Source organism: Embiotoca jacksoni, unplaced genomic scaffold (genome assembly GCF_022577435.1).
Source record: "Embiotoca jacksoni isolate LCO1_2020_lvr unplaced genomic scaffold, fEmbJac1.0.p SCAF_3, whole genome shotgun sequence".
NCBI lineage: Eukaryota > Metazoa > Chordata > Actinopteri > Embiotocidae > Embiotoca > Embiotoca jacksoni.
Genome location: NW_027185381.1, coordinates 19,582,232 through 19,609,223, shown reverse-complemented (window position 1 = coordinate 19,609,223; position 26,992 = coordinate 19,582,232). Strand labels below are relative to the sequence as shown.

At 42.0% G+C, this 26,992-nt stretch overlaps 1 protein-coding gene across 3 annotated transcripts in view; it reads right to left on the bottom strand.

Annotated features, from left to right (window-relative positions):
- The window catches only part of trim44 (tripartite motif containing 44), a 46,399-nt gene that overhangs the window by 1,954 nt on the left and 17,453 nt on the right, over positions 1-26,992 (bottom strand). For all 3 annotated transcript variants that reach the window (XM_069162949.1, XM_069162951.1, XM_069162950.1), the window contains exon 5: positions 26,141-26,163. In XM_069162949.1, coding sequence (XP_069019050.1) covers positions 26,141-26,163 — 23 coding nt within the window. The remainder of the gene's footprint in view (positions 1-26,140; positions 26,164-26,992) is intronic.

The window sequence follows — 26,992 nt, the reverse complement described above, 5'->3', positions numbered from 1 at the left end:
CATGTTTTTTTTTTTCTTTCTATAAACACACACTGTATGGGAATACTGTTTAATTCAATGAGATTCCACGGCCTACTGACTGATGCCATTTAATCCCACCATTCAAATGTATTTTTTTTTTTTTTTTTTTTTAAACAATCACTTCTTACGACCTTGGACAGCCAGATTTGCATTTATATACGTGAATTTAAACTCGTCTATCAGAGCAAGAGGAGATTATTCCAAATAAACCTCCGGTGCCATACTGATGTACAGCTTTATAGGGCACAAACTGCAGGAGGAGGACAAGTAAACTGCCTGTACGCTTTCTCTGAATTAATACTGATATCACTGAGACTTCTGGCTCAAGGTCAGAACTGATGTAATTGTTACAAAATAAAAGCCACGGAGGTCATTTGTTTCCTCGCTGAAATTTAAGCATCAGTATGCTGCGACAGCGCAGATGCTTTTGTTGTCTGGGTATTGCACTTGCAGGGACAGTGGATCACGACAACCAATAAAGCGCCAGGTAATTTGAATATCCAGCAATATTAGGTCTCATACGAACTGTCACACGGCACGGTTAGTAAAACAAATGAATAATTTCCCAGACAAGCACAGTGACAATAAGAAAACACACACAAATACGCCGAGCGTCACTGGAAAGCTTCTGCAAAGAGTTGAAAGCAGGTCGTTGTAGAGTAGATTTAGCGTGACGTGGACGCAACACGGCCGTTTCATCAAGCAGTAGTTAAATGCAAATGAAGTGAAATGTACGAAGCCATGACATTTGGTCTCGATCGCACGTGTGCGCGATTTCTTTTCTCCTTAACAGACACAACCAGGCAGTGGTTAAAGCAACGGTGCGGTTCAAAAATGATGACAGAACACGTGAATAATTGTAATCAAGTGAGAGACAGAGGACTGCCTGTCAAGCTGCGTTTGATGTGTTTGTTGTGCCACAGGTCGGGGGTCAACACAAAATCATAGAAAATGTTATCGGCAGATCCTTTACTTTGGTAAAAAGTATCGATACAAGACAGAAACTATCCAATTACTAATAAAAGTACGTCACATCGCGTAAGTACAAATACACGAGTATTATCAGAAAAATGTACTTAAAGTACCAAAAGTGTAAGCAGTCAGAATGCTGAGTGATACAACGATATATTATAAGACCGAATTACTACTCCTTGTGTTTTACTGTCAGCAGTATTCACGGTAGAGTTGGTTTTCACTATTTCATATAGAATTGGCTCGTTTATGTGTGACAATGCTTGGTTTTCAATGAACTCTTATGTTTTGCAGAAAATACCTGCAGATACTCGCGATTTCAGATGTCAAAAATATACGGTGCCTATCAAACGTTTGGACGAGCCTGCTCATTCAAGTTTTTCTTTTCTTTCACTTTTGAAGTTTTCTACTTTGTAAAAAAAAAAACACAAAAAAACCCCCATTATGCTGAAGACATCAAAACTATGAAATAACACGTTTGGATTCGCTAACACCGGAAGCCTCCCATGGAGTTTCAACCTGCCTTAGAAGGTTTATGGATGGAGCACAATAACACAACACCATTATTGGCTGAAAGACAATTTACTTGCCAAAAATATGAGCAAGCAAACAGTTTGGTAATCAATAATGCAACGTCTGACCTCGGAAATCATGAGAACTGAATGTGTTCCAGGACAACAACTTATTTTTCATTTTATGAGAAAGATTTTCAAACAAGCAGCTCATTAATAAACGCCATATGAACTTGATTTTGTGTGCGTTTAATGGTATTCTGTGATTTCCATCCATCTCTGCAGATTCTCTGCCACCTCTCGGCTCAACACTGTTCCACCTCAGGGCCGCCATGGGGGGGTCGGGGGGGGGGGGGGGGGATTGGCAGTTTGATTCCCTAGATAGCCACAGTTGATGTGCCCTTGAGGAAGGTGCCTAACCCTCCAACTGCCTCCCAGGCGTCACAGTTGCGGCTGCCCAGTGCTCGGGGGGTGTGTGTGTGTGTGTGTGTGTGTGTGTGTGTGTGTGTGTGTGTGCACTACTTGCGGTTGGGTTAAATGCAGAGGTCAAATAGTAACTATGCGACATATCGACGAAAAATAAAGATTCCTCTTCGTCCGCGCCTTCCTGCCCGTGCCATATGCCGCACCATCTTCGAGGAAAAAAAAAAAAAAAAAAAAAGGAAAGAAAAATCTCCACAGCTGTTAATAAGCAGAAAAATCTTCCCGAGCGCGGCTCCCCGGGTATTCCTGTCTGACACACTTCTGTTGGCAGAGACAAAAAGACGCTTCCTTTCCCTTTCTGCATCTCCTCAAGGAGCACATCGTCACAATGCAAACTCAAACGGGGCGTCTCGTCGACGCACGTGACGCACGCCTGTGAGCGGGGTCACTCCCAAACGGTGAGCGGTCGAGCTGTAATCAATACTTCGAGGTGTTCACAAAGAAGCAACTGCGTACAAACAAACACACGCACGCCCCTCTGCATCAAGAGCCAACTGACTGACTGCCAAAAGAAATAATGATGTTGGACAGAGTGTATACCCCCCCCCCCCCCCCCCACACACACACACGGAGGGTTAGTTGCTGTATAGTTATGCCATCTCGGAAGTATACAATCAAGACATTAATTATTCAGCAGTGCTTTTCGTTGTTTGAAATTCTTGGAGAAGTTAGCACTTGCACTTTCCCCCACGACACCAGTTTTCCTCAGTATTGAAATTGCCTACAGCCGTTCGCCCCTTTGTTGTCGGGACGGCACACAAGAGACTGCACCGAGCCGGAGCCCACGCGGCCCCTCACCCAGCGCCTTCCCGTCCGAGATGCTATTTGGAGTAAAACGTTGGCAGGCTTATTTGCGTAAGGCAATTTCATCTCGCATCTTCAGTCAACCAAAACAGTCACCCTGCTCTTCGGAAAGAGAAGAAAAGCAACAACAACAAAAAAAAAAAATGTAATTACAAATATATTCATATGGCACAAAGTGAGGCCTACACCACGGAGGCAAATGAACTATTTATGTTCAGACGGTCTCCGCAAAGCCTTAGGACACGTGGATGTAATAACTTATTTATTCCACCCGCAGGAAAAAGGCCATTACTTGAAGAAGGGAGGGAGGGAGAGAGAGAGCGAGAGAATGGCAGAGCGGAGCTTCAACATACAATGAAATGTCAGACGGTAGGTGATAAATTCCCTACAAGTTAAATCCTTTGCTTTGTTCTTTTTTTTCTGTCTGTTCATCTTTCCTGGCCTAAGTAAAAGATCACTTTGGTGTGTGTGTGTGTGTGTGTGTGTGTGTGTGTGTGTCCTGATGACTGGGTTCTTTCAACCATGATTTATTCATAAGCTTTAATGCAGTCGATGTTTTATTGATCAGGACTGATCATTGCCTCCTCCCCTTGATATGACCATGGCCTTCAGAAAAGAAGAGAGCTGAGGCCTGATACAGAGCTGGACTGGACTTCCGTGAAACATAGTGGCTGTTCTTCGGGGTGACGGATGGACCGTCAACCACACACAGCATGTGGAAATTTGGCATGTTGTGAGTATGTGAGGCAGAGAAAGATAGAAAGATAAGAGTTTAGACAGAGCTGATCGAGTAGAACAGAGGTATATCTTACTAATGTCTCCTCTCACTGAGTGAAGCAGAAAAGTTTCTCCGACAGACCTTAAACGAACCCATCGTTCATGAGAGAAAACCTCTGACTTCCCGAGTGGAAAACAGAGGGAGGGAGCGTGCCTGATGTTGCCTAGGCTTTGACTTTTGTCTCTCTCATTCTATTTCTCTTTTGGCCTCGACCCCGTGGAGCTCTCTGAGAGATAGAGGAGGGAGGGGTCCTTGCCCTGATTAAGTTTGAATTCCCTGCTCTTGGCAGAGAAGCTGCAGGACTCCTAAGTCATCATCCGGAAACACTCCCATCACGCTGTGGCAGCCTTGCCTGCTTGATCCAGCCTCATTGCCGTATGAATAATCGTACTGCAGTAGCTCCGATATGCTGAATGGGCCTCAGAGGTGTGTAAAAAGATGGAGAGAGGAGAAAAAAAAAAAAGAAAAAAAAAAAGGGAGGAGCTGAAGAGCAAACTGGGGGTTGCTGATAGGGGAGTGAGGTTCTTCTTGATTAAGCAAAGAGGTTGAATGAGAATAAGGCTGTGTACATAGCCCTCATGGCAATCAGCCGGAGGGGAAAATAACTATTGCAATTTGCATTTCCAAACAGCGGTGATGCCATCTAAGCATACTCCATCACATAAGATGGCTGAGCCCATTTCTCAAGCCCAGGGGGCCTATGAGGTTTGGTCTAATGAGAGAGGATCCTTAATGGTTATTGATAGAGCCCACGAGGACAGACTCTTACCCTTACTCTCCAGTGAAGCGGCGCACTCTGACACTACTTAATGAAGTAAAAACGTGTCACTTCTGTGGGATGATTTAACACTACAAACATCTTTTTGACGAGAGATGACTGGGATATGGAAAAATAAAATAGTGACTTGGGGAAAGAAAGGAGTTTAAAGCTTTAATGACGCGAAGGAGAGTGCATCAAAAAAAGTTATTGATCTGTAAATGCAACTTAATGTAAAAAAAAAAAAAAAAAAAGGGAAAGCCATATTGTAGGTTTCGAGAAATGTATCATCTTTGCAGTGATGCTAGCTCTAATTGGTCATTGTTCTGGATAGGTGTACATCCTCCTCTGTCTAATGGCATCTAGTCTGCCAACTCCCCTCCTCTCTCTAATGGCATCTAGTCTGCCAACTCCCCTCCTCTCTCTATGAATTTATGTTTTTTTTTCCTTTTATCTGATAGCCTTGTCGAGGGACGTGTAATTTAGAAATAGCCCCTGCACAAAACTTTCATTAAGAGCACCCCTGTGATCTTCCCGACACTTTGCACGGCGATGATCCTGCTGGCTAGAATTTGAGATATAGATGTCTCCTAATGAGGAGAAATGTGAAGGGAAAAGAAAACGAGGAGGGCAAAGGAGTGACACGGACAGGTGGAGGACGACTTAAAAAGAAGGAAAAGACCATTTAGCCGAGCCTCGGGAAGGTGAAGAGAACAGAACAAAAGGAGGAGAGCAGCCGAAGTGACGGCAGGAGCTGATACCATCTTGATCGAAACGTGTTGCTGAGGCACGAGAAAAGGAGGTGTTTGTCTAAGTGTGAAATTTCTATTAAACTTCCATTGTTGCTGGTTATTCAGACTTTGATGAGACACACTGTGTTTTTCTCTTGCTCAGATACCAAGAGCATTTGCGAACACTGCCACGAACCCAACCATCAACAATTTGTTAATATGTGGCCCGTCCATACAAAATTTCTCATTAGGTGTAGCTACCTCAAATGAAACAGTATAAAAAAAAAAAATCTTAATCAAAAAACAATTTCACAAACATATGAATATATTTGCACAAGAAGAAGCCAAACAACAGAAGATTTTGGTGGGAAACAAAACAAACTCAACAGAGCATGACAATTTTCTTCTTTCCGGCTGTTACAGATGAACACAAAAATAAACTGCCATTTTAGCTCTTTCAATTGGGGTTAAGAACATTGCCCAAAATAATAATAATACTAATATCTAAGTTTTATTCCTCCAGGTGCATTTTGCACAGCTAATTGTGCTCTCCTTCTTTACTGACATTAAAGATGGGTCTGCACTGTTCTCAACTGGTTTGAATTGTATCTTCAAGACGTGACTTCAAGCGTTAATATTGGACAATAGAGAGTAGCCCAGGGATTTGTTCTGGGTCCCCCACTCCTCCACTGTCCAAAGCATGAATGACACATATACAAAATAAAATAATAAGACCTGAATACGATGTTTTCTGTCTCCTACAACCTTCAACATGTTGTTTGTTACAGCTAGATGCAGATATATGATAACATTTCTATTGGAGCTTCAGTCAGTATGACCTTTATCATCAAGACTGACAATGACTCTCTCTCCAAAGCACTTATCTAAATTCTTAATACTTGTCAAAACGTTAAATAGATATAACGCCATAAACCAGCACGTTGTGGATTCATGTCTATTTCTCAAATGACGTATTTAAAATGCAGCTCATAAGATTTTACCTGATAGATACAGAAGCACTTTGCCCTGATTCCTCTATCACGTGTACCTTCTATTTTTAGAATTGACAATCTTAAAACAAAAGGGATTGGTTTCAAAGAACAACTGTATCTGCCTCAAGCTAAATAACAGACCTTTTAAAAAACATTTGAGTTGCACAGACTGTCATCTTAAGATGAAGCCTGTCTGATTTTTTACAAAATAGAAAAAAAAAAGATAACTGTGCTCCGTGGGCCTGAGAATGACCCACCATTGTCTTTAACGATTCATTTTGTATTCAGGTGGTTTTTTTTCAGTTTGTTGGTGTTTGCAATGATCTTGGCTTTTAATTCCTTTTCTACAGTTGAGTTTTGGTGCTGTGGTGGCTGACAGAGACAACCTTAAATGAGTGTGGCAACAGTTATTGAGGAGTGAGAACTCTATTAAGATTGCATGGTGAGAGGCTGCTGTGCGGGCACAGGTGCTACCAGCTGCCCGGTTGTTGGAGGTTGATGAGTCACAGCCTGGATTTCATCACCATTTAACTGTTTCCCTTCATAAACCACGGACACACGGGATTTATATCCAATATACACTATCCTGAAGTGCGTAAATATGCCCTGCAATTGGACAGTCAGTTAAACATGATGACACGTGAATAGGTGACATGCTGTAGGAGGCTGGAATGCATTTAATTTGTATTTGCCATAAAAGCTTTGCTCAGATTTATGTTTCCTAATTTCACACGCCTGAAAAAAAAACTAGAGGGCTGTTCAGAAACTTCCCTCCTGCAGCCATCGTGTGTAAGGTTTTCTGATGTAGTCATACATACACACATCATGTTAGTGATTTGCTTTGAGACAAAAATAAAAACAAGCACAGCACTGTTCTCTATGAAGTAGGAGAATAATCTACACCGGTCATTGTAATGACGAATCCATTCATTTCTACACAGCCTGCATGTGTACAGCAACCCCTGTTGAGCCAGACTTTCAGGGGTATTTATTGAATTGAGGAGATCCTTTCCCCCAGGAAATAAAACCGTCTACACACATGATATCAAGACTGACCACAGCAAACGGCATGCACTGAAAGAAAATACTGTAATAGTTTCATATCTAAAATCAAGCCAAGAAAAATGTTATCTTTTATCTTCTTTATTATGAATTATAAGCATACAAGCCTCTGTAATAACAGTTCATTTTTAGATTAAACTGAACGACAAATATTCATTAACGGACAAATTATGCCGGCATTCAATGGGTATTGCTCAAAAATGTTTGAAACCAATCCTGATACCTACTGGTTACACATTACGGTATACATCTTTAGCTACATTGCACTTTAGAGGGGGAGAGTGTAACCCAGGTTGTTTTCTTTTGCTTCCAATTAACAGATGTCCCCTAAACGCCTCACATGCAAGTTATGACTAGACGCTGCAATTTACAGATGTTCTTCAGATGTCTCCCATGCTATCCGTAGATGCCAGCTAGCTGGCTGCTTACGGAGAAGCCTCCAGTCACAGCAGCACACGCAAGTCAGACAGGTTTGTGGCCAAAATTTTGTTTGAGGAATGAAATAAGGCATCCTTAACATAACATTTACCAAGTGATTTCATCTACGTGGGCGCAGCTCCCAAGTAGAGTCAACGTAAAACAAATACTGTGCCTCACCGACGCTGGTGACATTTACTTCTGTGTAAACGGAGCAAGTTACACATGTTAAAATGAAAACGTATTAGTGCGGTTGTAGCCTTGGTAACAAAAACCGGTGCCGAACGACAAGGCCATATTTGATATTGTATTGAATTGAAGCAATTTGGAAGGTGCCATAAAAGTCTTGAAGTGTGGTATGCAGTCCCATTCACATGAAATTAATTACTGATTGAAGATCAGTGGAAGAGAGTGAAACAAACTTCCTGAGCAAAGAGAGAGAGCCCACCACAAATACAGAACCACCATATGATGCCTGTTCTGAACTGACTGATTAATCACTACAAACAGTGACAATCTGCCTCTTTCAGACTCATTGGTGTATTCGTACTGTTCACTGGGACTGTCTTTGCCCTGCAAAACAATGCGACACCCTGTGGTGTTTCCATGCTGTTCCAAAGACTTAATCAGTTTACAGAGGAAGTGAAGAGACAAAGCACAACAACAGGCCATGCATCATGGATGGTACGGGGGGGACAGAGAGCTAGGGGCTGTTTAATATGACCCTCTGTCTGCACCACGGCTTATTCATCAGAACAAAAAGGGGGAGGCGAGGATACAGCCATCTCATCATCCACCAGATGCATTGCCTCAAGTAGACCCCATTCAAACTCATGTTCATGCATGCGATTATTTTAAAATGTACATCAGGAAGTGTGGTGCGTACCACTCCAACCGAGGATTGCGTGCAGGCAACTCGCTACATGATGCATGTGTTATGCGAAAGGATGCCTTCTCCTGTGTACAGCCTGTGCACAGTGAGGCGGAAAAGGTCGGTGATGCAGAATAAAATAGTGTGCTGATGCCTAGCCAATCAGAATAATCACACAGGTTTGTCTGTGCTGCAGCAGGTGTAAGGAGCTGGATGAACACTGTTATTACTCTATCAACTAAATTCTTGCTCGCTTCCACTCGGGTACCTGCCGTTAATCATGGAGAAATTAAAGCCGAGCTATTCAGATAAGAGCGTTAAACCACTGTAAAGACTCCGTCTTACAGAGGCTCATTTAGTGATTTTACAATGTCTGTGGCCACGAGGGCAATTCAGGAATTAATTGAGGAGAACTGCAGCAATCCTATTCATGTAGCCAACAAAAATAAAACCGCTCATTAGATATAAACGTAATGTGAACATGAAGACGAGCGTCCTTATCGTCACTTGCTTTAGGAATATGTGTGTGGACGAGGGCGACCTTCTTAAAAGCCCCTCTCCACCGAGGGGCTATTAATCAAACAACAATCAACAATTACCCTGAATAGCCCACCCTTATAGGCACAAGACTCTTCCTTCCAATTTTCTACAGCCATTATGCTCTTGGTTCCAAATTTAATAGCCATGAATGACGTTAAGAAGATCCCTCAGAGGCGAGGGAAGAAGCGATAATGGAATTACTTTAATGGTTGCCCATTGTATAACAAAGAGAGAGGGGAGGGAGGACAGCTATGGTGGATGTAGTCCGCTAACAAGGGGTTTGAGCTTCAGGATGGTCGACTTTCATTTTCTATTATTTGACACCATCACAAATACGCAACCATTTCATTTTAAGACACCAAAAAAAGCTCAGTTCCACAAAGAGACCCTGGGGGAGGGGGGGGGGGGGGGGGGGGGGTTGGTGATTATTATAATTGGCTGCTGTGGTCAAGTAAGATTAGCCCACTTATTCTGGTGATTCAAGGGAGATGGTATTGTTCGGTGTTTTAATGTGAAATATTCTGGAGCAGAGCTCCTCAAAATTTAACTGATGACAACTTTAGCTCAGTTATTAACAAAAGGGTGTCATCTGCTTAGAGCTTGGTCAAACCAAAAGGTCAGCAGGGTTTTACAATACCTCTACAAGCCTAGCTGATGGGTCAATAACTGAAATGCACACAAATTATGAACCATCTGCAAAGATGTCTTTGATCATGTCCCACCATGGTAACCTTTGTTTACTTAATTGCTCAGGTTCAGATAAATCTAAGCTCAGATGACCAGGTCAAAATGAGTAAATGAGACATTTCCAATTAACTCTCTAGAAAACACTCTGCTGACACACAGAGACAAAGTTGTCTCTTCCGTTTTGCATCTCCGCAACAAATTTATTTTCTGGTGTGTGGGAATGGAATACATTAGATCTGATTGATGTGGTCATGTGTATGTGAAGCTGAAGCTTAACTTTGAAGACAATCAGACGAGTCAGCTGAGAATCAGAAAGTGTTTGGCCTGAGGCACTCAACACAGGCAGTAAACAACACATGATTAACGCCTGCCTGTATATGGTATACAGTAACCAGTTACAGTTTTAACTGTAACGACACCAGCATCTGCTGTTTCTTTGTTTACATGACATCACACTGAGTCTTTGCAGAGCATTAAAGCCTCAAAGGGAAGCTGTTGAAGTTCGGTCTTGTTTTTATACTTTTGTTCCGACGTTTTGTTTCTTGATTTACTGCAGTTCTTTTTAATACAACATTTATATTGCCTGATTATGACTGTACTTATATTATTATATATTGTATGTTTGTTTCTCTTGTGATTACATAATTTCCTAATGGAAAGTATATTTATCTCATCAAATATCAGTAAATGTTATTGAGTGAATTTAATTTAAAACTCCTCTGCAATGCGTACCTTTTCATGTGTGCCTCAGAAAAGATCTAATCTAGATGAAACTTGATTAATAAGACAGGTCCCAGGTCTGGGGATAACTGATACTTGCCAAGCAGAGCAAAACTTCCTTTTCATGTTTCATAAAAACATGCAAACTTTGAATGCAGACTACTTCCTTTGGCTTAAATTGAAATTTCTGTAGTATCTAATACTCCTTTGAAGTTTGAATCTCAAGCTCACAAGAGTGAGAAAGGGAGAGGAAAACATATTGGAGAGATAAACTTTTATCTGTCCTACCGAAAGCACGCAGCATCAGCTTACAGGTAATGAATAGTGAGAGGATACGCTGTCCCTTCTTTCCCTTTTACGCAACACTTTCTGCAGTCTTTCTTTTCATATTTTCTCCTTTATGACTCTAACTGGGCTGTAATTTCATTTCTTGGTCCTGTCTCTGTACATCATAATGTCTTGTATCAGCCATTTAACAGTTTTGTTTGTTTCCTCGTCCAGTTTCTCCCTTCATTCATGTTCCTAATGCCCTCCACTCTCTGTCCCTGTCTGCCCTTTGTGGTCTCCATAGGCACCATCGATCCAGGGGTCCTGAAGGAAGCCCTCCCTCGCCTGAGCTGCAGTCTGTCATGTGACCACTGAGCTGGCTCGGCCCCAGCGGCAGACAGCCATTATGAAGACTGACTGGTCACAGCAGCGGCCACACATTTGGCAGGCTGGCACAGCTGCCCCCTGTTGCCTCGTTTCAAACAACCCCCATCTCCAGCAGCAGATCGCTGACGCCTCCTCAATCAGCGCGCTGCTCAGGTGCCCCGATGAGCTGTCACAGAATCCAGATTGCTCTGGAGAGACTTCAAAATTAAAAGCCTGCTTACACCACGCTCGGAGCAATGATACCGACTCCGCCTCCGTTTGCACTCTCATCTGTCAGAGACGGAGGGATGTCATGGGGCCAGAGAGGAGTGGGAGGAGAGAAAAACAAAGTGTGTGCCTGTGAGGCAGAGAAAAACAGTCAAAGTTGGAGAACAGACTGGTTATTAGGCAAAGCCTTCTGTCACATGAAAACTCCCCCTCCCCTGCATCCAAGCCCTGTCATCCAAGCCCTCAGTGTGAAGGACACCCAGACACAGAGTCCAGAAAGCCTGGGCTCCAGACTGTCACTGCTCTCATCTCGCCTGATAAAAGTCTCATATGCCTCATCCATCCCTCCCTGCTTTTTCCTCCCCAGAATGTTAAACACACTGAGGAATTAAAGGACTTCCTTGCAGCACAAACAATCTTTCGACTGCAACAAATGCAAAGATTCAAGAGTTATGATCTCGACCACAAAACTCCATTTAAAGTTCCAAATGCAAATTCTGTGCTATAATGCAAATGCATCAACATCAGACTTTACAGCTGGCGCTCCACCAACCGAGACCAGTTTGGGCTTTATTAGCCTGAACTGAAATTTGTTGTTTTGCTCCTGCATAAGCAGCACAGTTAGATGAATCATTGCAACACAGTGAAATACAGTCATGGGCCTTAAAGGCTCCCCAGCTCTGCCTGACTAATAAACTTTTATGTGTGCTAATGCATCCTGTAAAACATCAGTCATAAAAGCCTTTTCCTGAAGGTGATATGACACTATCGGATATTGCATCATCAGAGAACTAAAAGCAATTCCATTGTTAAAAAAAATAAAAATAATTGAGAGGCATATTAATACATGGGGACTAGATCTTTAGCTGTAATCACAAGTGAATAAGACACAATTTCTGTACAAAACATGCGTAGCTTTATATTAAATTCCCCAACCCAAAAAGCAGTGACGGTTTACACAAACAACCAATGACCAAATGTCTTGTTCAAAGGGGAAATACAGATGTGGAAATAGGACCAACCTGAGAAAAAGCTATACATTTTTCATTCACATCCCTCCCTCCACAGAACAACACTGGATTAAGGTGATTTTGTAAAGTGCGTGCTAAATCTCCCATTAGAGTCCTGGGGTAGTTAAATCCCGACCATCTCCTCGTTCCTCTCTCCCCAGTACTATAAATCTACGCAGTGACAGCGCTTGTCGGCGAGAGGCTGCTGAATTAAACATGCCAACCTTCGCACGCTCCTCCTTCCCCTCACCGCGGGAATAACTGATCAAGGGGACAAAGTGGAGACAGGAAGAGGCACGGGGCCGTGCATGGGCTGTGACGGAGGGGAGACGGTTTCCAGTGTGTGTGTGTGTGTGTGTGTGTGTGTGTGTGTGTGTGTGTGTGTGTGTGTGTGTGTGTGTGTGTGTGTGTGTGTGTGTGTGTGTGTGCGCTGTTTCTGTGTTGACAGTTCATACCTAGAGCAAGAGGTTTGATAAGGCACTGATTCATTGCCCCATGGTTCAGTCTGCCACTATCGTCCTCCTACATCTCCACCAAGCTGAAATCAGACCTGTAATTCCACCTGAAGGCTAACACACTGTGAGATTCATGTGCGTGCGTGCGTGCGTGCGTGCGTGTGATGTGAGTATGATGCGTGTGTGGTTAAAGGGGACGTAGGTCAGACGGTCCGAGGAAGGCATCTGCGCGTGAACGCATCTCTCTGTCTGTGCAGATAGGTTGTTTCCTTGTTCTTTTAGACTTTCCACTAATTAACCAAACCGTGTGTGTGTGTGTGTGTGTGTGTGTGTGTGTGTGTGTGTGTGTGTGTGTGCTGTGTTTTTATAATGAATACTGAATGTTTATACACACTGTGATATCTTTTGAGAGCTTTTACTGTGTGTGCGTGAGCACTGCATGCATGATAGGATATGAGGCAAAGACTCAACAGATCTAATATGACAATCTTCCTTGTGGATAGAACAGTGAGAGAGGAAGAATGTGCGTGTGCGCTTGCGTGCGTGTGTGTGTGTGTGTGTGCGTGTGTGTGTGTGTGTGTGTGTGTGTGTGCGTGCGCTTGTGTGTAAGTGGGTGAGAGCGATGCACAGAGATTCTAGAGAGGCTATTTTCCTTGTTTCTGAATGAGTATAATTCTCTGAGAACAAGGCAGGAGATGTGGGTGCTTGAATTACCTAATCCACTTCCTGTGTGTCATTTCAGCCTTAAACAGGACAAATAATGTTATTTTCAAAAGCGAACAAAACTCACAAACATGCCCAGAAGACCAATTATTGACTTGCTGACTGCCACTTTCTCAAGGTGGTGATTTTAGATGACAACCCTGACATTTTCTGATCCTTACAGTCCAGATGTTGAATGGTCAGATTGGATGGACTGCACAAAAGTACCAGACGAAATGATGCCAGCATGCACAGATAGTTTTAATGATGTTTTGGCTCTCTAAAAAGATCACAATTCACGGTATTGCTTCAACTATTTTTAGGCACACAAGCAGTGTTTCTGTAATGACGGCGAAGTCTGTGAGTCTGGCGGTTACCTCTTTGGTTCAGACTGAAATATCTCAAAACGTTCGAGATAGTTTTTGTTGAAACTATGTATTCATGGTTTCCACAGGATGAAGACTCCTGACGTTGGTGATCCCCTGACTTTTCATGTCAGAGAGAGTTTTGTGGTTTTAAGGAAATGTCTCAACAATTCTTGGATACACTGCTAAAAAAGAAATCCTGAAACAGCCATCGACGGTTTCCAGATGACCCGTCCTAATGACTTCAGTCATCCACTGACATTTTGTCTGCGGCCACCATAAAGTTTGTATCAGCTGTTTTTGAGTGAAATGTCTATTAAATGAATTTCAACAAAAATTGGTTCATTCAGCATCCCCTACAGATTTGTTCTCTACAATCTCTGAAGATAATCAGGTCAAATCTTTCATATGTCCAAAACTTGGAAAAGTCATATTTATTTGGAATATTCCTAAGATTCCCATCAGCTTCACTTTAACGGTGTAAATTAGTAGATGTCAGCACAATAAAATGCTGTAGTGAAATTGTGAATATGGTGAGCTTTATACCTGATAAACACACAGTTAATAAAGATCCTGTGAGAATTTGAACATCGACCTCAAAGCACTTTGCGTCCAAACCAGCTTCTAAGAACAGCCTCACAGAGACTCCGAGTATTGTTTTCAAAATGACTAACTTTAAAAAAAATAAAAATAAAAACAATTTAAATCTTAAATATCCCTTTTTTTATTTTACAGTTGTGTGTTACTGCCATCTTACCATGCTGCAAACGTAGCCTCAGACTGACTGTAAAATATTGCTCATTAATAACAGAATCCCAAGTACAAGGTCATTTGGTTACAGCTGCCGCAGAGCTGCATCTCACCAGATGTGCTTTAACATGTCATGGACATTCGAAAAGAAATGAGCAGATGTGAATTTTCAATGCAGCTTCCACCGTCTACCAACTCTCGATCGCTTTCCTCTCTTTTCTTTTTGTATTCTCACTTTCTTCTTCCCAAATAATTGCATGTGTGCAAAAACACAGACCAACACAGACCAACACACACTTCGACACACACTCACTCCAGCAGAATGTGTTTTCAGGGTGGGAGAGTAAGCTCTAATTAACGCATGTGGATTTATTTATTTATTTTTGATACCAATTCCTCAGCTCCTTTCTCTTAACAGAACACGCAGACTGCAGAGACTTCTATGACTATGAGATTATTAGATGGGACACCTGGAGATGTCTGGATGGGTAATTTAATGAGCAGGTGCAGGGATGAAAAAATTAACAAGACAGGCTGAGAGGAAGGAGTGTCGCAGAGAAACATTGTTCTGCATTCATAAATTACAAAAATGATAATAACACATCAACACATTTTACGATGTGACATAATGATGAAATCTTCAGCCTCAATTTACAGTCACAGTGACAGTAAAGGAAGCCGAGACCTGAATAAATGAGTGCGGTTTCTCAGTCCTCCTGACTTAATATGATGCTCAACACTGGGCTAGATAGTACAAGGTTATCAGGGAGGGTATATGTTGACGCAGATACAGCAAAAATATGGGCCACTGGGAGAGATAAAATGCTCATACCAGCTTGGAGAAGTTTCCTGGACTAACCTATTGTCGCTGTCATGAGCACTGGAGCCGTCTGAAATATTATTTGCCACGCTTTCTTTCATTTCTCATGCTTTTGCCTTCTGTGTTACCAATACGCCCAGCAAGCTTACTATAGTTTCCCTGATTTGAACCCCCCCCCCCCTTATTTTTTTCTCTTTCCTCTTCAGTAGTCACCTCACATCTTCCTTGATGGAGTGGAAACACATCTCCACAGGCTGCACCTTGTGCTCATCTCGTCGCAGCCTGGTTCCACCACTGTCTCCTCAATTTCATTTCCCAAATTCACCAATACAAAACATAACTCGACATTTTTCCCTCAACGCAATTTCGTTCCTTCCATATCTTATTTATTGGACATCATAGACTGATTTTGATATGCAAATTTCATGATGTTCCCTCTGGATAAGAGTGTGAGGTTGATTTGTAAAATATAAACCGCAAAGGATCCCAACCCATTACTTCCTCCCTTGTAAATGTAGAACCTTTTCATACTTGAAGGCAAAGTTCAACAAATATGAATATTTAAAGGGTCCCATGGCGCTCCTTGTTAAGTTGTTAAGTCTTTCTTTCTTATCAGCTTTTCAAAGTCAGTAGAACAAAACTGACAATCACTCCTTTTCTCAAAATCAATATGCTGACAGATCTCTTCAGGAAAGCACAATCCCAAAAATATAAAGAGAGTACAAACGCAACGTTGCACACATACAACAAAAACATCAGAGGGAAAGAAAGAAAAGGTATGTGGGAGAGATGTAGTTTACATCCATGGATTAATGATTCATTATTCATAAGCACCACAGGCACAGAGCGTCAAAACAAACACAGCAGTAACCTGATCCTGGTGTACTATAGCCTTGGATGCATCAGTTAATACACACTCTTTACTCTCTGGGATCACAGACAACAGGCACAGCACTCGGTGCAGAGCTCTTATATCGACACAAGAGATCAATACTAGAAGTCCTCTTAAACACATTGTGCCCCTGACCCTTACAGGGCTATACTACTGCAAATGAACAGCTGCACAAACCCAGCAGTGCTCCATACTGCTCAGGTACAATCTTTTAATCCGGAAGTACATCAAATTTACGAGGATGCTGTCCCCACCGCAGTCAAATCAAATATCTAAAGAAGGAGTTTCGGTTTGAAAATACATTCGTAGCTGTCAGGTCTGTTTCCTGAAAATACATTCCCACCCGTCTGGTCTCTTTTGAATTTTGACAGGCAGTGTACAGTCACGATTCCTGCCATTAAAACAGACTATTCAATTCCACAGCTTCCATTTCCTTTCTTGTTTTTGAGCTACCATACTGCTCTAGAAGGTCTGAATGCAACCTCGAAGCTTGCACAAAGTTTAATAGATGAGTAGTGATGAAGCAACCCAAATTCTAAATCAAAGGCGCTTTTAGTTGGTAAATTGCCTCATTTATATTCAAGAAAAGATTCAGGAGAAACAAATAACTGCCATTAGTCATCACAAATACAAAAAGGTTTGATTTATTTTCTCGCTCTCACAACTCTGCACACAACCCCCTCCCTGCTAGGGATGGGGCAAGAGCTTAACGTTTTGGAATAATCATTAATACACCAAAAAAATTGAATAACTTATGCGATTAATGTCTTAAAATATATTTATTTGACAGATTAGATGCCGCAGTAAAAACAGCATAAACTACAACCGTCAAAAATTTCTGAGTGAAACTAAAATGAGGTGCAGCGCAAACCCTGCCAGGTAAAGCTAGCTCATCATAAATAAACCATTTAAGAGTAAATCACCGAGCAGACGGTTCTTCCACAGATCAACAATCAATGGTTAGCTTTGTCCCCAGACAAAGTAAGTTTGTTGTTAGCCTTGCAGAGCAAACAACGGCCCTCATGTCAAAGATGAAGCTAAAGACATGATTCCTGTCAGCTTTGTCAAAGGTGAAGGTTTTCAAAGTTCGATAGTTTTTGTTAAGCCTGAGTTCACGGCTTGAATGAGTCTTTCTCTCTGTTTGTGTGTGTGTGTGTGTGTGTGTGTGTGTGTGTGTGTGTGTGGCCAGAAAGGGGTGGGATTCTTCGTTGAATAGTTCCTAGTAAATATCTAGTAGTATTTTTGCCCTGTACTCCCGATGCTGTTTTAGTCATGCCAGTGCTGACAGTACTCATGAAACACGCGTGCACATGTGCCCACGAACTCAAACACAAATGAATGACATTTCAAAAATTGGAGGCACATTGTGCTTGTGGCATGAATTATGCATGCTTATAGTCTCTTATCATCTAAATGCATGTCTCTCTATTTGTCAGTTTGGTTTGTGTGTGCCCTGCATTCATTTGGGACCTCGGATCCACCCGGTAGAATGGTGATGGCCTGAAGAGGAGAGGACAAAAAGACACAGAAAGAGAGACGGACAGAGACAGACGGTACGAGAAGACTAGAGAGAAAGGATGCATAAAAGAAAGAAGTCAAGCAGCTACACACACACACACACACACGCACACACACACACACGCACATGCACGCACACACACACACTCACACTCGAAAATAGATACAGATGCATCTCGCTGAAACATCTTAAATTATTAAATGAGGGCATGTTGAGACACACTCACACGCACACGCACACACACACACACACACAAACACAAACAGAATGGCACAAAGTCGAGGGGACCTGTACGGGCTCCTTTTGTAGGCGGCGGTGTAAATTTTTCATTAGAGGAAATGCAGCTCTCTCCCTCCATGCCTCCATCTGTGGGCCCTGCCCTGTGTCCTCTGGCCACGCTCCCCTGACACCTCCCTGCTTCACTCAACACATCTATTTGACCCAGTGAAGGGCAGAAGCTCAGACAGATAAGCTGTGTCCCAAAGTACCCGCCCTTGCCTCCCTGTCAGCCCCCTTTTTCTGGGTTTGTGTGTTCATGTGAAAGCATTTGTGGGTGGTCTGCAGCGTTTACTCGGTGAAAGAGTGAACAAATTTCCCCCAAAATCCTAAAGCGGTAACTATAGGAGTGTACTACACAATTTCAAAACATGTCCAAAATATTTTAAAAACATATTTTCAACTGGGTAAACACTGTAAATAGGGATCAGCACTTCAAAAAGCATGCACTGCATAACCTGAGAATCCTTGACAGAAAAACAGCTGTTCTGACTGCCAGCCTCGATTTTTCAAGTGTTTTCAGCTGTACTGGATGACTGAGGAACGCATTCTATCCAGAAATCAGGTGCTTTAGTTTCCTAATAGCATTCTGAATCATCGAATGTCGAGTGTTGGTTTAACCAGCCGTTGGTCGACCATTTCAGGCAACATTTTCTTCCTTCTCTGCTATCTGTGTCACAGATAAAAATCCTTGTCGCAACGGGAAACAACAACAACAACAACAACAACCTCTGAGTAGCAACCTACATGATGAGAATGGAAAGTTTGGATACAAATTTTGATCCTGCTTGGTTCTTTTTCGTCTTTTGCAGGGATTTAGCTGTTTTACTGCCAGGGTTCACCTCCTCACATGCGAATGTTTCACCAAATCACGCCCCCCCCCCCCATGACAGTATTTTGTAAGGGCATCGTCACTGCATCCCGGGCTAGCGCCACCAAGGACAACTGTGACTGGTTTAAAGAATTACAAACAATCCAGAGCATTTCCCCCCGTGTACCAGAATGATATACGAGTGCAGCCAGAGCATTATCCAGTGGTACCACGGTGTAATGAAGATATAATAGGTGTGACTATAAGCGACTACCCAATGTAGATGCTCCGGGATGATCACCAGCTTGTCACCCATTTTGTACACCATTTGGGCAGACTGTAGGTCGTCTAGAGTGCTAGAACTTTTGAACAGAAAAACAGCTGCCTGTTGTCACTGAAAGTAACACTGATGAGAGCAGCAAGAGTAAACGAAAACCTTCAGTGTAGATAGGTCATTAGATTAACACTAATAACACCATCATATATCATTCTTAAACAGCCCTGCACGACCGTGGTAAACTAACATGGTTCCAATTATTTTGGTTGATTAAACCTCTTCTCCGGACTGAGTGGGTATATACAGACTGTGCTTGATTGCCTCTAATGTCCGATTTCCTGGACGGGACAAATTACACCTTTATTATTCTTATTGGTAGACAAATTTTGGTGACACCATTCCCAACATAGATCTGCCCACCTTGAATGTGAGTCGAGATCTAATCAGTCAGAAGAATTGACACCTGTGTGGGTGTGCAGAGCCCTGAAGGTCATTGCATATAATTTGACTCTGATTATATTTAAGTACATTTTTAGACCTTTGTGTGTTACCCTTCGGTTCAATAATATTTAGTGTAACAGTATTATAAAGTTACTGTCTAAAGTTACAGAGAACATAAGACAAATAACAATGTCAGAATACAGAATGGAGCCAGTGTGAAACACATTGTTGAGATACTGGTGTAAATGAATGCAGGCTATACTGTATGATGTCTGTGTTTACGTAAGACACAAACTGTAGAAATGAAAGCATAAGGGAAGTAAACACAGGAATACAAACCACTTTCCAGCTGTGTGTGTGTGTGTGTGTGTGTGTGTGTGTGTGTGTGTGTGTGTGTGTGTGTGTGTGTGTGTGTGTGTGTGTGTGTGTGTGTGTGTGTGTATTCTGGGCCATGCATGCATGATAAAGTGAGTCAGGGGACAAGAGCTCCTGAGATACAGTCGGGACGTGAGTGATCGGAGCAATGAATAGGGGGGACCTCATATTGTAATTAGAAGTGCTACGCTCCCCAGCGAGCTTTACCTTTTGTGTGATTACACTGTGTGATTTATACACTCTGCAGGCCTCCATCGCTCTTGCTGAGTAAACTTGCCACACATTGCACAAATTTAACTCGTCTGGATTTTGTTGTTTTTTCTTCTTATGAATTTGTTCGTCATGATGTGGTTTTTGACTGAAGCTGAGCTGAGAGACAAACTACGGTATTAGCTTAAGATATTAATGCTGTTGTTTTTTTGTCTTTGTTTTGGTTATGAGATCAGATATGATTACTGTCAACTAAAGCTCTCACTTTCCTGGCATCGCAGTCATTTTTACCCATTTTTTAATGTATGTGTTTTCCACTGTTCTCCCCTATACCGTTGCGTCATTCTGTTTTTCATCCTTGGGGCTGACATGTTTTCACACTCTAAGCCCTGAGGCTTCACAGATTCCTAGTTCCTATTTCTTCCCTCTTCTGTGTTAATAACATTTCTGTCTGCAAATAAAATATCCCTCTTAAAGCTTAACAGGCAGATTTGTTTCCAAAAAATATTAAGCAGGATCGAAATACGTAGTGAGCGAGTGTGATATTCCACACAGAAGTGCCCCTTAAAATCAAAGAGGAAACTCTATTTAATATTACACTCCGCTATGCCATGCATTCATCGTATAGTTTCACGCACCTTGCATATGACTACACTTTAAGACATTTTCTTAACACCTTTCTTTGGATGGTGTTCAAAAAAACATGATGACTATTTCTTGGATGATGGTGGTGAATGGACTACCAGGCATACAAATCATTCAAACCACTGTACAATACTGTCAATAATTTCCACTTTAAAAACTGCTCACAAGACAGTGTCCATGGCACAAACAGCAGAAGATTGAGTTTTTACTGCTGCAGATATGTGGTTTTCATCCTTTTTTTTATGCTAAGTCGAGTCATATGATGACTGAACAGCTTAGAGCTAAGTTGCCATTCAATGACAACTAACAAGTAATGAACTTTTTGCTGTTTTCCCAGGAAACTTCTCTTTAAGGCATTTCAGATTCTTCATATGCTATTTATATGATCAGAAAGACGTGATAGGAAGGCACGAGGGAAAGCTCACTGTTGGAGGCAAAGAAAACAGCGATTGAATCTCTGACGAGACCTAATTTAAAGATGACACCGCTTCCAAAAATACTTAGAATCACTGTTGTTGGCTTTAGGCCATAGCAGTGCTGATTCTTACTGACACTTATACAAATAATTAAATTTTCCTCAGCAGAGGAAAAGGCCAAAACATCTCATAGTCAGAGTTTAATATTTTTGACTGCTACTGTACTCAGTGGTAAATGTGAGCACCAGTATTTCGATTTGTGGTTCAGAGGGCAGCTTTACCCTCATAGTTAATATCCTGATATGCTAGAATTCAAATTGGAACAAAAATTAAGGAACACGTGTCTGACTGTACAGTTGTGTAACATTATGATGCACAGCAATCAAACAATGGCTTCTTTCATTTGGTATTGGGAAGGATCAGATCAATGAGCAACTTTACATTATTAACTAACACTGAATAGATACAGTGAATGCATTTGTGAAGTAATTGGTCATTTCTGCTGGGTATTTTTGGTGTGTGTTTGAGAGCAGGTCATCCAACAGACATCCAACGCACTAAACTCACAGATGTTAGTTCTAGCTAATTACCATCATGCGCCATTTATATGTGTGTGTGCTGAATTTAATACCAACACGAGAAAAAATATGTAGTAGGCTGCAGACACAGTTTTTTTGTAGCCTACTACATGTGCTGTATACATTGCATATTTCTCAGGTGTGCACATCTCTGACACAACTGTTGACATCTTAGCCATAACGCTCCTTCGCTATTGACAATCGTGCTTTGAAAAACAGGGAAACGGCTCATCTTTGAGCAGGCTTGCTGTCAGACATAAAAAAAAAAAAAAGAGATTGGAAAGCTGCTTACTGATGACTCCAGTTAACTTTAGCTTCAACAAGATTGATGTTTTATCAAAGACTGAAAGAGGCAAACTGAAACATCAATCTTTATAAGTTCAAACCAATCCATCACAGGTAGGAGTGGGCGATAGTTAAACTAGGTTTGACTTCCAGCCCTGGGTGGTGGCTCAATTGCGTGACAGGGCAGAAGGGCTAAAAGGTTATAAGTGTGTGTGAATATGTCACTGAAGAGACAATCTGAAGGAGATCTGTATTGGCTATCTTTGTGAATTGGTAAAAACAGTGACTGACTTTGAACCACTACTTATACCTATATAATTAAATTCAAAGCGATGAGGATAAAAACAGTAAAACAATCCTTTGGGGAGGGCCTCAATGACTCCTTCTTGGTGACTAGATGTCTAAAACTCCCAAGCTAAAAACATTTAGTTGTAGAACCCAAAAGGCAGAGAAAAACTTCGACATGTTTGCCAAAAATAAATCTTCCAAAGTCCCAATAGAACAACAACTTTACGTCTCCCGACTGGAACTCCTTAGTGTGCATCTCTTTTTCTGTCACTGTCTGTTTTACCGTATTTGCACTTTTTCTCTTTTCAGCACAGTACCTCAGTAGAAAACATAAAAGTGGCTTTTAGAAATTAAAGCGTTACTGTAGCAGTAAACTTTTCCACCCCATCCTTCGCTGTGTTAGTGTTTATATGTGTCGGCAGTCTGAGAGACTCTCCTCTACCTCTATTGATCAATGACATGGTGACTCCCCATGAACAACGGCTTTGTGTGATTACTGAGGATTCAGACCGTAAAATGAGGACTTCCACTCGCTCGACAAGAAGACAAAACGTGAGTACGTATGTATAAGCTATGAGAGAAAGACAAATTTCTAGCTATGAATTTAATTTCTACATTTAATTACTTCTCTTGAAACGAAATTTACATAAAAGATACAGTGACTGTCAAAATATGCCTGCAAGCGTAAGATATCACACCTCGGGGCGCATCATTACGTGCACACGCAGTGTACGCACATACAGTATGAACAAAAAATGATTTACAAAGAGATTAAAGCAGCTTGATGAGATCCAGATGATAAATATTGTTCTGGTTTGCCAATTAGGAGTGTTGTCACATAATACACACAAACACAAACAAAGAGCTAAGCACTTGTATGGTGTACTTCAAATGCACAAACACATACACAAATATGCAAAAATCCAAAAGTCAGGGACGAGGGTTGCTCGGGAGGGGTGCAGATTAAAGCCGAGGAATGAAAGTGAAATTTGCAATGCATCCCATTAGAGGCAGCAGTGAAACGCTTGGGCGGAGGGGAGTAAAGCAAGATTTATATTCGGAGGAGGACAAATCTTGGCAGGCATGGAGTACCTATGTTAAGAGGCTTGGGGAGAGGCGGGGTTCGTATTGACGAGCAAGTCCAGGAAAGATGCGTGTGGGTGCAGGATTGTGGTCCTGTGGGAATGCTCTGTCTACTGCAGCGATATGGGGCTCAGACAGCGGATTAGTGTTTCTGCTCCATAATCAATTTGCTGTCTGGATCCCATTGCACATAACCCTAAACATCCACTCCTCACTTGATCCTCCAAAATCTCTATTCTCCTTCTCTTTATTTTCTTCCTCCACCACTGTCACTTTGTTTCTTTTTTCCTGTGATCCCCCTTTTGTTTGCTTCAAACCTCAAGATGTCTCATCTCGATCGCTCAACCAACATGAAAAACTCTTCAAATGAAGCAGTCCAAAATACACTTTTCTTGTTTCTTTTTAACTTCTGCAGACCATCCCTACCTCCAAGCCTTTCTCTCCAAAGTGTGTGTCATGTTACACAAGCCCAATGGATTCTGCACACACTGCATTTCAGGGCAATATGAGGGACTCAGGGAGTAATTATATCAGTGTGTGTGTGTGTGTGTGTGTGTGTGTGTGTGTTCGTGTGTGTGTGTAGGGACGTAGAGGTTAACCTTGACCAAGGGCAAACTATTAGCTTCATCTCACCCTTGAGTCCAAGTTTTCTGGCATCTGCTCCAGAGCTTAGGGGTCATAATACTGGCTGACCAATCAATAACATATTACATGTTGGCACCAAGCACCAGCCCTGGTCATGACTTTCTTTGGTTATTAAAAGCAAGGTACATTACACTCCAGAGAGGAAATACAGTAGGTTTTCCAACAAGCCAGCAACACTGCAATGTCAATTGTAAAAAAGTTAAATTAAAATGTAATCTCTATTTGCAGAAAACAAGGATGCTGTCCATCAAAAGTGTACTATATGGCACACAAGACTATTTTTGTTTTCAGCCTTCACTTTAAATAAAGTCTCAGAAAATTAGGGACTTTTCTCAGAGGACAGATGTACTGGCATTTGCTGATGGTGTCTGAGTCTGTGCTGTGTGTCTGCGTCTGTAGAGGGGATGAGTGCTTGGAGATGAAAGCCCGTAGAGACAGCTAAGGCCGTAGGGCTGAGACACCGGGTGGTGCTAGGAGCGCTCCTGCTCTGGGTGAAGAAGGCAGAGAGGTTCTCATGTCAACAGATCAATAAGTGGGACACTAGGAGAGCGCTATCCATTTCAGATTGTCTGACACAGACAGAGATAAAGGTGAAAGATGTAGTCTGGGCATAAAACGGCACAATTAAACACAAAGCATCTGAAAAAAAATATGGCTGCGTCTGTCCAGTCCAGTTTCTCAGTCTCCCAATTCACACGCCAGCAAGCACAGCCGTGGCAGCAGAAATGCAACTACTCTGCATACTGTATTAGAAGGTGAGGCTTGACCCAAATAATGACACAACACAGTTCTATGCGCGCGCGCACACACACACACACACGCACACACGCACACACGCACACACACACACACACGCCAAGCACACGCACACATGCACACAGAAAGCCTCAGCCTGTCAGCCACTGCTTGCAGCGTGTTTATTGGACCTGGCACGCTGTCACCTCTTCTGATTCCATCGAGGACACTTAGATGAGAGCCACTAATTGCTTTGCTGGGGTACTGATGTGACTCGCATGTGACCGAATAGGTTTGGAGGCACGGCAGGTCTGATGTGTCGGTACTGAGCTTATGAGATGTTTGAGCGAAGAACAGACAGGTGGAATTGTTAAGAGGGAAAAGGAGGAAAAAATGACTGGGTCAAAACCAAGTATAAAGCCGGGCCGTGTGTGAAACACTAGAGGGATTTGAATTTGAAATGATAGTTTTAAATTTGAAAACTTAGGCACGCTGCACTCAGTTGACAAATGGTGTAACTTCTTCTTGCAGTCACTGGGTGTTTCTCAATTTCAAGGGTGCGTCCTTAGTAGGACGGATCCTTCCAAGACAGGTCCTTCAGACAGGAGGGTTTCTATTCTTGCATTTGGAGGACACATAATTGAACAGTCTGGCGTCATTCTTCTTCATTGTTTTAATGGTGAATTGCAATCAACTACTTCTGTGTTTCGTAACACTTTAAGTGTGTGCCATCGAAAGAGGATTGTGGGTGCTTTAAGGATCTCGAGAACACACCGGAAGCATCCTTGAAAATGATCTGAACGAAGGACTCTGTCTTTGGTAGAACTTTGAAGGATCCGAGACATAGCATCTTAGAAATATAGCCTTTATGTTGGCTATATTAAGTCAAATATAGGCGGATTGCAACCAAGGGAGAGCATTATCACCAACTACTTCTGTGTTTCGTAACACTCAAGGTGTGTGCTATTGAAAAGGATTGTGGGTGCTTTAAAGGACCTCGAGAATACACCTGAAGCATCCCTGAAAATGATCTTAGTCCTTAGTAGACCTTTTAAGGATCCGAGCATTCTGGAAATATAGTCTACCAAGCACACATCCTTTAGATTAACAAACACCGATCAACCCAACCACCCGCACCCACCAACTCACTCACACAGTGTTTCTAAGGCTGGCCTCATCGGCCCAGCTAAACCCTCGCAGGGGACGTGTTTATGTGTGTGTAATAATGCAAGATGAGTATTCGTCAGACTCATGGTGGATGATACCACAAGAACCTGAGTGAGGAGTGACTGAAGGGCCCTTAGTCGCAGCTAAAGTATCCTGTTACAAAAAGGGGAACATGAATCAAACTTACCTTGGCCTGGCCTCAACGTTGTGCTGAAAATAATAACAAAGACGGGGAGGGGGGAGCAGTAGGAGGAGGTGGGGGTGGGGGGGATTTAGACAGAGGGTAAGAGACAAAAGAAAACATATTTAAAATTTCGGCGCAGGTGTTGTGGATGACAAATAAAAGGCAAACATCTGCCGCCTTTTCTATTTCCTTCTGACTGGACCTTATAAGAAATTTCAATGTCAAATTGGTGAACATCATTTGTTGACTGTATGTAAACAACAAACACTGCAAAGCAAAAGGTTTATTTATGTACTAAATAAAGACATTCATAACAATGTTGTCAAATGTGAGATGATGCAAATGAATTATTCACAGTTTAACTGTTGCACTTAAATTATATATATATTTGTACAATCTGTATGCTCAGCACGCCATACATGCAGGTTTAGTATGGATGCACCAAATGTAAAACTGCTGTCATGCTTTACAGCCAAACCACGTTATACTGTTTCTGATCTCAATTGGTCTATTGTCTGTGAAAATAACCTTGAGCACAGGGCAGCCCCTTTTATTAGCTTTAAAGATTGCTTCCTGGTATTGTATAAAACAATACTTTGAATAATATTTTGCGTCAGTTTTTCCCCAATAAAAAGTTACATTATCTGGATAGAAATCCAGAAATAATGTAAAGTTCAACCATTTGATAGAAGATTTATTACCTCAGAGGTCTATTATCAAATGTATATGCAATACAGGCTCAAGAGTTTCACATCACACTTAAGGAAGTTGCCTATTGGTCCAGGACTGACTATTTGTGATGTCACAAATCCTGCTCGCAGGTTCACAAATTAAACTCGGATTTCAGATGAGCTC